At 44.7% G+C, this 14,599-nt stretch overlaps 1 protein-coding gene across 1 annotated transcript in view; it reads right to left on the minus strand.

Moving 5' to 3' along the window:
• Positions 1-12,042: 12,042 nt before the first annotated feature.
• ATP6V1C1 (ATPase, H+ transporting, lysosomal 42kDa, V1 subunit C1) overlaps positions 12,043-14,599 on the minus strand; it is a 16,933-nt gene continuing 14,376 nt past the window's right edge. Inside the window, exons 8-11 of the mRNA XM_006760269.2 lie at positions 14,498-14,590; positions 14,315-14,408; positions 13,275-13,372; positions 12,043-12,462 (exon numbers count right to left, since the gene is read on the minus strand). Coding sequence (XP_006760332.1) covers positions 12,321-12,462; positions 13,275-13,372; positions 14,315-14,408; positions 14,498-14,590 — 427 coding nt within the window. The 3' untranslated portion in view covers positions 12,043-12,320. The remainder of the gene's footprint in view (positions 12,463-13,274; positions 13,373-14,314; positions 14,409-14,497; positions 14,591-14,599) is intronic.

Consider the following 14,599-nt stretch of genomic DNA (forward strand, 5'->3'; position numbering starts at 1 on the left):
CATTCACCACCACATTGCTTCTTTTCCCTCAAACACTAGACCAGTGGTCGGCAAACTGCCGCTCGGCAAACTGCGGCTCACGAGCCACATGTGGCTGTTTGACCCCTAGGTGTGGTTCTTCCACAAAATACCGACTTCTGCGCATGGACCACGAGGTTTCAATCGCACTGTATGTGCGCGCCCGCATGTGGTATTTTGTGGAAGAGCAACACTCAAGGGGCCAAAGAGCCGCATGTGGCTCGCGAGCCGCAGTTTGCTGACTACGGCACTAGGGGATTCCTGGATGCTAGCTCCTCTGTGTACTTGAGCGTCCTTCTGGGCCTATCTGTGGGGCGCTTTTTGAGCAGGACCCCCTTTTCCCCTTGCTGGGTGTTGGAGCCCCCCAGAACTGCCTGCCTCGTGGCCAGCACTCGCTGTCCTGTGGCATCATCTCCTTACCGCAGCTTGGCACCGAATTATTGAGGAATTTACAAATGAAGAACCTACCACTGAAACTAGAGGTGTCTCTCCAGAGAGCCTCTTCCCCTAAGTCGTAGGAGCCGTTGATCCTCAGATAAACGCCAGAGAAACCGTAACAAGCACCACAGAGAGTGTAAGATCACTCAGCAACATCACGGGGAAGGCCTGGAAGACGGAGCTACAGGATCTGCACACATAAATCCTGCGATTCCGCCTTCGCTCACTGTTTTAGGACGACGGTCATGACAAACACAACCTAACCCGGCTAAGGCTGGAGAGGGGAACATGTGGGCACAGAACTCCCAAGTGCAGGCCCGCATCAGGCTTCAGGCAATTCTGACTCCAGGGGCTCAGTCTACTGGTTTCCATGTTTCCCTCTTGTTGTTGTTAATCCTCACCCGAGGATACTTTTCCCATTGATTTTTAGAGAGAGTGGGAGGGAGGGAGGGAGGGAGAGAGAAACATCGATTGGCTGCCTCCAGCAATTTTAGGAATAAATGGTTGGGATTTGGCGACCAGTTAAAAGTGAGGCAGGCTGAGTGGGAGGGGGAGACCTCCCCTTGATTGACCAGGTGTGCCCCCGGGGACAGGGAACAGGATGGGGGAAGCCAGTGCTCGCAGCCAGGGGCAGCACCGCACCCCTGGGGGCACTTAGAAATGGGGGGAAGCAGGGTGAGTATTCGGGTTGTTCCAGTGAGCAGACAGGACCAAACACCCGTCAAGGCACAGGGACAGTCACCTCAACGGAGAACTGTCAGATCCCAAAAGCCAAAAGTGCCCCCTCTGAGACATGCTGGCGACGATCTCAAAGGACACCCACCTGCCAGATGTGGGAGATGTGGGAATGAGTGACCAAACCTCGGGAAAGAGATGACACCGGAATCCATGTGCTAGACGGACGGCACGAAGGAGCGCTCACAGGGCGGGCCATTCTGAAACCCCAGCCACGTCGACGTCAAGGCGTGGTCTCCGGGGCAGCAGCACGTGGATCCATCAGCATCACCTGGGGTCCATCAGACGCGGAGCCGTGGGCCCTGCCCTAACCCGCTGAATCAGGAGCTCCAGCGTGGGCCCGACCGCCTGCGGTGTACCGAGCAACCACGTGTGAGAGCCACTGGGCAGCAGGGCACGAAACAAGAAATGAGAGTTTCTGAAAACAAAGAAAAAGGAGTGATGAAAAGTGACAAATGCTATGGAGTCAAGCAGAGCAGCCTGCATTTGATTAAGCAGGATGCTTTCAGTGACGTTGTAGCAGATGGGCCCATAGTGGCCAGTGGCCTTCAGCAGGCTGAGGGCTGACTTGGAGGTAAGAAGAACAAAGAATGGAAGTAAAAGCACCAGGAGGAATCAGCAATAGCTCCAGGGGGACATGGGGCCCAGGAGAGTTCTCAGGATGGAAGAACAGACTCATGCTTATATAACACAGATACAAAGAGAAAAAATGAACCGGGAAGAGGAGAAAATGATAGGAGTGAAAACAGTGCCGGAGACCTATGCACCAGGAGGCAGGCGCTGGGCGGTAAGATTGGAGCAGAGTAGAGTGTTGCCTTTGGAAGGGACAGGGAAATGCTGGTAGGAGCAGGACACACCTTCCCAGAATTGGGGGGCAGAGGCACAGCAGCCTGGAGGTGCTGGAAAACAAGGGCGTTAAGCACTTGGCATGAGCACCCAGTAGCTCAGGGGTTCTCAACCGTGGCTGCACATTAGAATCACCTGGGAATCTTTTTAAAATCCTGATTTCTGGGCCTCATCCTCCAGAATGACTTTAAAATCAGGATTTTAAAAAGATTCCCAGGTGATTCTAATGTGCAGCCACGGTTGAGAACCACTGCAGTAGCTTCCCAGGAGTAACAAGCCCAATTGCTTCCAGTTAAATCCCAGGTTGACCATTCAATAGCTGTGACCTTAGGCAAAGTCACTCACCTCTCTGAATCTCAGTCTCTCCCACCTGGGAAAGAGGAGGGCCGATCTTAGGCGGAGAGCAAAGGGGCAGGAGTTGGGACGGGACCTTGAGAAATGGGGACATTTGGAATGATTCCTGTGGGGAATGGGAGACAGTTGACCAGAGACCAGTATAAAGAGCACATGGTAAAAGGGTACACGACTAGAATGCAAAACCAGGGTGACAAAAAACTTAAAAAGAAACCCACAATGTCACAGCTCTGAACGCAGATTTCAGTTTTTTCTCTTGGTTCAGCTTCTGTATATATCAAACAACAAATAACCAATAACCCCCAAACCCAGGAAAGATGCGCGGTGACTGAGAAAGCAAGTGCTGCCTGTGATGAGTTGATTTGATGTGTCAACCTGACTGGGCCACGGGTGCCCAGATAGGGGGTCAAACATTATTCGGGGTGTTTCTGTGAGGGTGTTTGGGGAGGAGATTAACATTTAAATTGATGGACTTGAGTGAGCAGATTGCCCTCCCTGATGTGGGTGGGCCTCGTCCAATCAGCTGAAGGCCCACCCACATCCATCCTCCAAGTTAGGGAGAATTCCGATGGCCTTTGATCTGGGACATCAGCTCTTCCTGGTTCTATAGCAGCTTCCAGACTTTAGACTCAAAGTGGGCTACTAGCTCCAGATGTTTTGGACTTTCCAGCCTCCGTGATCCTATGAGCCAGTTCATTATAAAAATCCCATAAGTAGATCTCCCATAGGTTTTCTTCTCCTGGAGAACCCTGGCTGATACGCTGCCTGATTGCAGGGTCTAGCATTCTTCCTCTCAACTTCAGAAAATATTTGACATGGCTGCTGAGCAACACGAAGTTTCAGGCATGAGGGCTTTCTTTTAAACGGCAATCCTTCCAGGAGAAAAAGCAGGTTTGTTGGGAAGGGGTTCTGAAATGAAGGGGGTGGAGGGAAGAAAAAAATAAACAGAAGGAATTACCCAGGTGAAGACTACCTGAGTGTTAATATATATATATATTAATATATATATATTATATAATATATATATTAATATCTATATCTATATCTATATATATATATATAGAGAGAGATATCGTATAAAATTAAGAAGCAGAGAATAGGAGGGGAAACTAGAAAACAAAAAAAGCAATAAAAATAAGTTAAACAATGGCATTAAAGAAAGAGAAAAAGAAGAAGAGTGTAGTAAGTGTTTCTGTGGCTTTACAAGTTTCATGTGGGATTCGGTGGGTTCTGGAGGCTGGTTAAACCAGGACAACGCTGCACCTCATCAGAGCTGCAGAGCTGACTCCCCGGCTGGAGGAACTGCCGCTGTGTGCCTGGTGTGCAGATAAGAGCCTTCCAGACCAAGTATTTTAGAAAAGAAACCCTGATGCAAGGGCAAGCAGCCAATGAAAAGCTGGAAAGCTATGGCTGTGGAAAATTTGACATTTCCTTTCAACATCAGTACCTGATTACACAGCCCTGTTCCAGAGTGGAACACTAACACGTCCCAATTCCTATATCCCAATGCTATTTCCGCTGGAAGAACGGGAGGGAGCCGTTATAGCTGAGACAAATGAACACCTCAAATGACTTTAGAGGCAGAGGCCACAGAGAGGTTGAGTAGCAAGAATTTAATGACAGATTTACATTTCTTCTGTTAATGAGTGGAGGTCATAGCCACTGGTCTCCCAGGAAAAGGCTGTAGCAGTTTGAAGCTGTTCATTATAAAAATAAGAAGCAGCCCTAACCGGTTTGGCTCAGTGGATAGAGCATCAGCCTGCGGACTAAAGGATCCCAGGTTCGATTCCACAAGGGCATGTACCTTGGTTGCAGGAGGCAGCTGATCAATGTTTCTCTCTCATCGATGTTTCTAACTCTATCTCTCTCCCTTCCTCTCTATAAAAAATCAATAATATATATATTAAAAAAAAAGAAGCCATCCCTTCCTCTTAAAAGAAAAAGAAGCAAAGGCCCAGCTGGTGTGGCTCAGTGGATAGAGCGTCGGCCGGCGGACTGAAAGGTCCCAGGTTTGATTCCGGCCAAGGGCACATGCCTGAGTTGCGGGCTCGATCCCCAGTAGGGGCCGTGCAGGAGGCAGCCAATCAATGATGCTCCCTCATCATTGATGTTTCTATCTCTCTCTCCCTCTTCCTTCCTCTCTGAAATCAATAAAAATATATTTTTTTAAAAAAGAAAACAAGCACAGATTAAAACCTGGCAGATGGGGCAGCTCCTGGAGGCAGGAGAGAAAAGCAGATCAGCCCTGAGAGCATTTACAACCATCACCCTATGGTCAGTTCCCCCATCAAAGAGACTCTGGTCCAAGCAAAAAACAAGTATTAAACAGTATTCTGCTTTTAGAAAAGACACGCAAATTAAAATTTCAAAAAATAAAGGAAAAATTCCATTTGGACAAAGGGACCGTCTTCTGGGAGAAAAAGAGGAGCAGGGGCCTCGGGATGTGAGCAGGGCCTTGGCATTCCCGTCAGTGGTGCCAGGGTTGTTGGGGGCAGCTAGTTAGTTATTAACCAAAGAGAAGGCCCTAAGCATGATGGACTAGGAAGCTACAGCGTCCAGACACTCCGGGGACAGGACAGCTGCATTGCCCGCCAAGGGGATCAGCCTCTCTCTGTGCCCCCCGCCCCCCCGCAGAGGGAGGGTTCCTGGAGGTTTGGGGGTCAGGGAATGGTACTGGGGAAATTCCTCTGCCGAGGCATGTGCAGAGGCTAAGATGGTGCAGGGAATGGGCCCAGCACAAGCCCTTGATGTGCCAGGAAAGAGACTGGGGGGTAGTTTGAAAGAAAGCTTACTCCTTCCCAAACCCAAGGAGATAGAATCAAAGCTTAACGAAGGCTTGGGTTTTGTTCATTCATTGGCTCATCCTCGCCATCCAGCCTGGGTGGCAGCCGTGGGGACCGGGAAGTGAGACGCAGGTCAGCGCAGCCGGGAACAGAGGCTAAGCTAGACTAGGGATAATGGCACAGCATCCCTGGGCCCTGGCCCTTCTCCTGGGATCGGTGAGGACAAGTGTGGGCCGTCTGCTCAGAGGCTGCACTCCTTTCCAAGGGAGATGGGGCCAGGCCAGCGGGCACCTGGGGACAGTCTTTGTTTTTGCTCCCGTAACTTTTTGCCACAGTACCGCCTCCTGCCACAACGCATGCATCCTTGAAATGCGTTTCCTGCGATACCGTGAAAGAATCCTGTTTCCATCAGCAACAGGGTGAAGGAAAGGTGAGCAGGGAGGGGGACCTGGAGGCCCGTTGGAGGCTGCCAGCAGATTGGGGGGAGAGGGGCTGGGAGTGGAGGAGGGAAGGAGGGCCCCTGGGTGCTTGAGGGCCTGAACGCAAAGGGTGAGAGACACCCTGTGAGCAAAGAGCAGCGAAAGGGGAGAAGCCAGGGCACTGGCTACACTCCCTCCTCCCTTGGCCGGTTGTCCTGCAGTGCCCAGCGGCGCCACTGGCCTGGTGGAAGAGGTAAGATCCCTGCCGACCTACCACTGATGAAAACAACCCGAGACAAGGTGCTACCTACCCTTCTGCAGACAGCCCACCTCTTTCCCAGGGCCCCGGTACGTCACTAGGCTCCTTGGCAGAGACCGGAACTGTTCATTATATGAACCTCCTAAACTCCTAGCAGTCAATAGAGACAACTAAGGTTCAAGATCCTGTGCTAGCGTCTCCTTGCTGCCTCCCTACAGAGCCTGGCCAGCAAACGCCCTGCACACCACGCGCTCTCTGAGCACCGACAGCAGAAATGACGCTCCCGTCAGAGCCGCACAGCTGTGTTTTCAGTCCCGCTGAGTCAATATTTTCCATCAGAAACAGCTGTGGGTCTTTCGGTATCGCACCCCGTTCACCCCCATATACACAAAGGCACAGAGTACGTGCAGTTGTCTTTTGTGACCAGAGAAAGACAGCTGTCTGTGCAGCCGACCGAGGCACATCCTCTGTGATTCAGAAAGCAACCCTCTCCTCTCCTGTGTCTCAGACTCGCGGGGAAATTAAACCTGGAGAGCAGAGTGAATAGGAGCCGGGCTGGCGCTTCCAGTTAGAGGAACAAATGACGCCAAAGGACATGGGGCATATTGGAAACAAAGTTATGGGGCTCATGACTCCAATGTGACCAACTACACCTGCCCTGTCCAAGGCAGGAGCCACTAGCCACTGTGCCTCCTTACTGCTCAGCAGCATGTGTCCAGGACCCAAAACAAGGCCTGGTCCCTAGTTTGTGCTCAGTAATTATTGGCTGAATACGTGCGTATTTATCTATGTATGCACACCCAGAGATAGACATGTGGACATGTATCTTTACTTTTTTCATTTTACCTTTGGCATGTGGGAATTTTGTCACTGGTTGGCACAAGTCATCTGAAAGGTGTTTGGGTTCTACACACACATACACACACACACACACACACACACATGCTGGATTAAGTCACAGAATGAATGAGTCGTCTACCATTTTCTGAGAACTTTATGTCAATAAACACTTCTAACAAAATATTCCCAATCAGAATGGGTTTCTCTACATTGACTGTATTTCATCACCAAACCATGAGGAGGAGGGGCCGGGGGAAATCTACCTGCTTGCTTTTCGTGGCACCACAGTGCCCTCTTGCGGCAAAATCAGTACCCGTGCACGAAAGTCAATTTTTATTTTAAAACACAAGTTACTTTATGCTTCCAGTAACATTAAACCCTGTACTGAGGCATAATTACTTGGAGAATCGACCCAAATATGTACCTAGATAGTTAAATATGAAATCTGGCAGGTTGTATTGGTGAAAAGATAAATGATGGACGACCTGTCACAGAACTCTCCACACTAGGAAATGGTGAAGTACACGAAAGCTGCTCTTTGGATTTAATATTCTGATCATTTCTGTTCATCATCATCTGGTTAAACAAACGCTACTTTCAAGTTCAGGTAGTGTTGTACATACAATTTATCTACTCTCTCTCTCTCCCCTCCTCTTTTTAATGCCGCTGTGCTCGCCAGCTGTGAGCCCGGCTTCTGGCTGAGTGGTGCTCCCCCCGTGGGAGCGCACTGACCACCAGGGGGTAGCTCCTGCGTTGAGCGTCTGCCCCCTAGTGGTCAGTGCACATCATAGTGACCGGTCGTTCTGGTTGTTCCATTGTAAGGGTCGCCTAGGCTTTTATTATATAGACTAGAAGCCCGTTGCAGGAAGATTCCTGCAAGAATAGGGCTTCGCTCCCATCTCTGCTGCTGCTACCCCACCTCTCTGCCGCTGCTACCCCGCCCATCTCTGCCACTTCTCTCCTGCCTGTCTCCGCTACCTCAATTCTGTTGCTTGGCTTCCTTCTATGGTGTCTTCAGTCTTCGCTCCCAGCCAGTATATGCAAATTAGCCACCATCTTTGTTGGCGGTTAATTTGCATATCATACTGATTAGCCAATGGGAGGCATAGCAAAGGTACAGTCAATTACCATGTTTGTCTATTATTAGATAGGGTGGATATTACTTTAAAGGTACTTGATTTGTGTTCATTCAAAAAGCCATACGGATTATGTTCCACCAGACCAGTGTCTGCTTCAGAGCAACTCCAGCAGGTACTTTCAGAGGCAGGGAAATCTTCCTGGTTGAGTAAGTCAGGCTACTGAAATTAATATGCAACACCTAGACATCCTTGCCCATCAGTGACAAAATGTTCGGGGCTCCCGGGTTCCTGCCAACCACCTACACAACTTAATATCTCAAGATACACACCCAATGTCTTCTTTTTAATCCTCACCAGAGGATATTTTTCTATTGATCTTTTTTTTTTTAGAGAGTGGAAAGGGGAGAGAAAGAAACATTGATGTGAGAGAAACCCATCGATTAGTTGCCTCCCACACACACCCTGACCGGGGCCGGGGATCAAACCCACTACCCTTGGGTCCACAGGCCAATGCTCAAAATACTGAGCACCTGGCCCAATGTCTTTTCTTCTCTTAAAATGTTTTTATTGATTTTTTTTTGAGAAAGGCAGAGGAATAGAAACATCGATGAGAGGGACATCATCGATTGACTGCCTCTTGCATGCCACCTACTGGGGATCAAGCCTGCAACTCAAGCATGTGCCCTGACCAGGGATCAAACCATGACCTCCTGGTTCATAGGTCGATGCTCAACCACTGAGCAACACCGGCTGGGCTCAATGTCTTTTCCACATCACTAACGTGAACTCTGGTTATGGAATGCGTTTGGCTCACTTACACAGTAAGTGCCTAGTGGAGGGCAGGAGACATGGTGCCAAGGAAAGATCTCAGCAGTCAGAACTTTGAGGTTCAAGTTCTGATTCCGACTCAAATTTTGTGAGTTTTAACAAAGAAATCCCTTCACTTCTTTGACCCTCAGCCCCTGCAGTGTAGGATGGGGACCAGCAGTCCTCCCGCCATGAACAGGGAAGGGACGAGGTGGTGGGTGTGCACACCAGCTGAAGGGTCTCAGCTCTACCCTAGAGAACCAGTAGATTAGTCACAATGCAAGGCCAGCGATGAAACAGCCCCTTCCCAGGAAAGGGAGCTGCCGGTAACAACGTAAATAATCCACCACGACTGAGCTCGGAGACACTCCAACTGCTTTAATGTTATGTTACAGACACAAGCTCTGTTATTCACCTTGCCCGCCCCCACAATTACTTCTTTCTGGTCTTCAGACGCCACAGTGTCCCGGACCATGGAATTCCAGATCACACACTAGTGAACGAGGAGCGACCAGCACGCCTCCAGGATTGTAAGTCCATGTTCAAGCACTTACCAGGCACCTTTCTAAGTTCTCTATGTGCGTTTGGGAATTTGCCTCCCCAGCACAGCAGCCCTGTGAGAGGGGGATCTCTAGGCCATGAAGGAGGGACCAAACGTGGAGACCACAGAGCTGTTCCGTGGCAGAGTTGGGCTCTGGCTCCAGAGCTACACTCAGCCACTCGGCTGGACTGCGTCCCTGAGAAAAGTCATAGCGGAAGTCCCGTGGTTCCAGACCTACGCTGGGATTTTAGACTTGATACAATTCTACCAACTCCTATCAGAATAATATTAAAGTCTAAATCAAACCTTAAATATTGAGTAGGCCTACAAATCTTTTAATCAGCAAAACACATTGCCCATAATAGAGATTATATTCCTTTTACAGATCCTAAGACTCAAAGAATACTCATAAGAAACAGAACCAGAATTTTTTATCAACAGCAAAACCTTTCAGCTTCCTCTTATCTGAAGGAAAACTGAAAATAAAATCTGCATTCCCAACAGGTTTTCAATGAACATTAATGGATGACTTGGTAGTATGTGTCAAAATGTAAGCATACACACCTTCCAATCTGCTTCCAGGATCTCTTACAGAAATACTAATAGAAGGAAACAAAGACATCTGTGCCAGATGTTGACTAAAGCAGTACCAAAAACTAATACAAGCTGACAGCCATCCCGTCAGCTGTATTATGGCACAAACACATGAGGGAAAACCACACAGCTGGTTAAAGAATGAGGTAGCTCTAGGTACATGGACACGTAAGGATATCTTGGGTATACTAGTAAGAAAAAAGGTGACAGGGTATGTGCAATATGCTCTTATTTTTATTTTAAAATAAACTGTGCATGTGTGTGTGTGCACGTGCATGTATCTGTGTGTGACCTATGCTGTGGAGATAAAAAAAAAAAAGGCCTGGAAGAATACATACATAAACTCCCTTGGGAAGAAGCAATTGGCTGGGGGTGGGAAGGTGGGGAGAGGAGGGAGGGCAGTGGAGGGAGCAGGCATCATCTCTCATGTTTTACTTTTAGAAGTCTATATAGTTTGAACTTAACAATTAATTTTGAAATACAAAGATCTTGGAGACTAACTTTCTAGAGAAAATAGGATCGTTTCTAAATGCCCTTAAAATGAAATGTAAACTTCTTTCTCCCACTTAACTAGGTGGTGAGGGCACAGGCAGGGCAGCTCTGCCACAAAACCCTCGTTTAAAAGCTCTAACGATGCTAAACTAAGTCGTGCACTAAGGCTAGCAATGCTTCTATCTTCAGACTATGTCATCAATGTCAAAATAAAGGCTTTTATAATTATAGAGCTTTAAAATGTGTAAAATACTTAGACAAAACAAGTGACTAAAGCTGCAGTTTTGCTATACTTTTATTCAAAATTGGCCCTACTTCCTAATGATTTGAGAACTATGAGTCTAGTGTCCAAAGGTAAATGCCCATCCTGAAAGGGGCACAGCAAGTGAGCTCTGATCCCAGTCATTAAACTCTCAAGCTGAACTGTAATCTGAAGGCACGCACACCACATACAGCTTTGCACAGGTAATTTTATTCTCTCCTGTGGATGTCAACAAAGCTCCGAGATTTCATTTGAAACATTGAGAAAGCACATACCTGAATATTGTCACATTTCTTTACATCACGATTCAGTAACTATTAAACAGTTATGTCTACTAAATACAGTGAGCAAAACGGCATAAATGTTTACACCATTCCCTTGTAAACAAGGCTTCTGTGCACAACAGTAACAAATGGAATTACGCATATCACAACATTGTGAGGAAAGACCTCTTTAAATAAACTATTCTGTTTATAAATAGACTCTGATTTTTTTAGTACACATTTACAGACCTGATCAATAAAAAGAAACAAGACATACATTTTTCTTTTAAAAGAAAACGTTTGGAAATGGACCACGATGGGAGAATTCACCTAGGAAAAGGGTCAGAAGCAAGCACAGGGTAATAGAGTTAAAAGCACTGCCATACTTCAGCCTATTTCGGTTAGCGTACACCAACACAAGGACAGGGCTGTCTGGGAAGAGCTCGTTTTCACTTGAATTCCAGCAAGTTGCAATCGATCTTGTAGTATACATAGGGGTAGTATTACGCCTATGGAAATCAGACAAAGTGCTCGATTATGTACTTACAGAAAGCAAACAAAGAAGTAAAGTATTACCATGTGCCGTCTATTAAACACCTCCTCTGGACTAAGTTTATGCATTTCTGCTCATTTAACCTGAGGCAGGCATTATCATCTCCATTTTGCCAATGAGGAAACCACCTCAGAAAGGCTGACTTCCCTAGGAAACAGCGCAGTCAGGCCAAGCGTCAAGCCTGTTGTGACTCCACAGCCTGTGTGTCTGCCTGGTCCTGCCAGCCCTTTTTATGCACACTGTAAAGAATTGTTTTTACATCTCAGGCTTGGAGTATTGCATTTCCAGGATAAAAGAAAATAAAGTATTGGATAAAAATAAGTGAAGCTTTGTTTAAAGATATCATAAATTACATATGCATGTTATAAGAATTTACTGTTAGGAAATTATGTAGCAAATATTTAGACCTATTTTATAGACAATTCCATGAAAATGCAGACGGTCATTTCTTGCACTTTCTATCAAAAAAACCTTTATTTTCATAGGTTCTAACTAATACACATGTGAGATTTACCATCCTAAAGAGGGGTAGAAAATCAAAATATTTGAAATAAAAAATATAAATGCCCACTACAATTTTAAACAATGACAAAAAACACATGCTTTATTTTCTATTTAAAAGATGATATAAACACATACCATTTTAGAAAAACAATTTGCTTTACAATGCTCATCTATTAACTCATTACTTCTACCAAATAAAGTTAAAATAACTACTAATTTTCTTCTCTGCAAGAAAAGAATTATAATTTTTGTAAATAACTTGTATCACTGGTTGGTTCTGTATTTCTGCAACTATGACCATCTGGTTTAAAGCAAGATAATGATTGGCTTTTGGCATTCCCAGCTCTAACTAGCAAAAACAGGGTAAACAAGGTAAATTACTGGCTATGTTTATCAAACAATTAACTGAGAATCTCAAAAGTACTTAGAAATAACTTTTAAAAAATGAGTAACATGATATTTACTATCCCTTTTCTGTCTATCTTTTCCAATTTTTTTTGAAATTCATTCCAGTTCTTATTCTCCAAGGCTATCTAATAAGTACTTACATCAATGATAGCTGCTGCACTGCTATCTAGATGTTTATACAATTCATGTAATACTTCTCTTAGTTTCTTCATTGTTTTCTTATTGGGCTGAAGTAGCATTGCTTGGAAGTTCACTGGCAAGCCATACCTTGTAAGGAAGCAAAAATATATTATGTAACACAAACACACACATAGACTTTATTGTGAAAGCAAATATTTCCATCCTCTTCTTTAATCACCGCTAATGGGGAGATGGACCTCATTTTACAAGTTCAACTAATATACACAGAAACTCAAGCCTTCTCTGGTCCTCACTGTCCACTAGGTATTTTTCTCTAAAATGAGAGCCAATTATCTATTAGGAATTACTTTAATTACTCTTTAATTTTAAGGAAATCTATGAATAAAATAGTGATAATGTGTAAACTCAGTAAATACTTTCAAGATAAACAATGAGATTACCCACATCTACTTTGAAAATTCCAAGTAATTTTAAAATAGCATAGCTGCAGGTACGTCTATAACAATTTCTAATAAGAGTAACATGTACACAGGATCACAAGATGATTTAGATTTTATGTCAAAATATTAAATATTATAGGTTAAATGAAACAATGATTTCATATAAGTCATTAGTATACTGTGTACATGTAAATATCTGAAAGATCTTCTTTTAAACAAACATTGGCTAATATTGTATAATCTACGTTTGGCTTAAATACATGAGAAGAGACTCTGAGAGCATAGCAGCAGGGAGCTCTGGTCCTAAACCCAGTGTTAAGAGACACGACTAACACACATGCAATAGCTGGGTGACACTAACAGCCCCTCCTCACCACTGGCCCTTTGGTTTCTACAAGCCCATTTCCTATTACTGGGCTGTGTGATATAATAAAGGGGTCCAATATAAAGGCATCTATAAGCTCTTCATACCCATGTTTCTCAATTAACTTTCTTTACCTTAAAACAGACTCTACAAAAACCCTCAATGCTTTCACATGAGTCCACGCAATAAATGCTTCACTGAAATTCACTTTCAGCCACCGCACAAGTGGTCCCTATAAAAGAGGGAAAAAATTACCACAAATCTGGTCTTGAAAATGGCAAGTAGGAATTAGATGAACCAATTGGTTTGCTTAGATATTACTTGGTTAGGGTTAATTTTCTTCCAACTAAGATAATATGGTTTATAAAGTTCTTAGAAATAACTTTAAATGAAATTTGCTTTTCTTTTCTCTTTCATTATAAGAGAAACACCTTTTCACTAGTCACGTCTCCCCTTCCTCACAATCTTTTGGTCTTCACAATAGTCCTGTATTTGAAGATGGCAAGAAAGTGGACACCAAATCCATTCCTGTTCCCATTTTGCCTAGAACATAACAATTCTCCAATGATTTCAATAAATTGCTTCAGTAAAATATTGTGGCATTAAAAACATTTGCCTCAAGAAAAAAAAAGGTCTTACTGGAAAGGAAAGTTACTACTTAAATAACGCTTCCACCACAGGGGTTCCAATCAAAACACTGCATTTAAAATTAATTTCTGATATCGATTAAATGGGAGTAATTAATTTTAGGTATGTATTTTTTTTAATATATTTTATTGATTTTTTACAGAGAGGAAGGGAGAGAGATAGAGAGTTAGAAACATCGACGAGAGAGAAACATCGACCAGCTGCCTCCTGCACATCTCCCACTGGGGATGTGCCCGCAACCCAGGTACATGCCCTTGACCGGAATCGAACCTGGGACCTTTCAGTCCGCAGGCCGACGCTCTATCCACTGAGCCAAACCGGTTTCGGCTTTAGGTATGTATTTTAAGATAACTACTCACAAATCTCAGCTTTAGAAAAAACTCATTCTGCTTATTTAATAGAAAAAATACTTAAAATCAAATGTCTTAAAAGCAAAATGGGAGTTTTGCTTTCTTAAATCAAATAAAAGCAACACCAGGTTTTCTTCTGTTTAACAAGGCCAATGCTAAATGTTAAGAACACATACAAATTGCTTCTTCTTGTCAGTAGAAAGCCTGTTCATTTCTTCTTTGTCTGCTTTCATCTCCTCTTCATTATACTGGAAATCACGAACAATGAATCTAAACGTGGGGGTAAAACAAAATTGTCCACACTGGTGTATAGGTGATTTAACAAAATAAAAAAAACAAAGAAAAAATAATGATCTTACTTGTTTTCCCTGGCTTTGTGTCTGAAGTCATCAACTGCCTTCCTAAACAAGGTGACATTACAAAGGTAACTGTCTTGGTCCTCTGAGAGCACACTAGGGAAA

The sequence above is a fragment of the Myotis davidii genome, unplaced genomic scaffold (assembly GCF_000327345.1).
Source record: "Myotis davidii unplaced genomic scaffold, ASM32734v1 scaffold497, whole genome shotgun sequence".
Taxonomy (NCBI): domain Eukaryota; kingdom Metazoa; phylum Chordata; class Mammalia; order Chiroptera; family Vespertilionidae; genus Myotis; species Myotis davidii.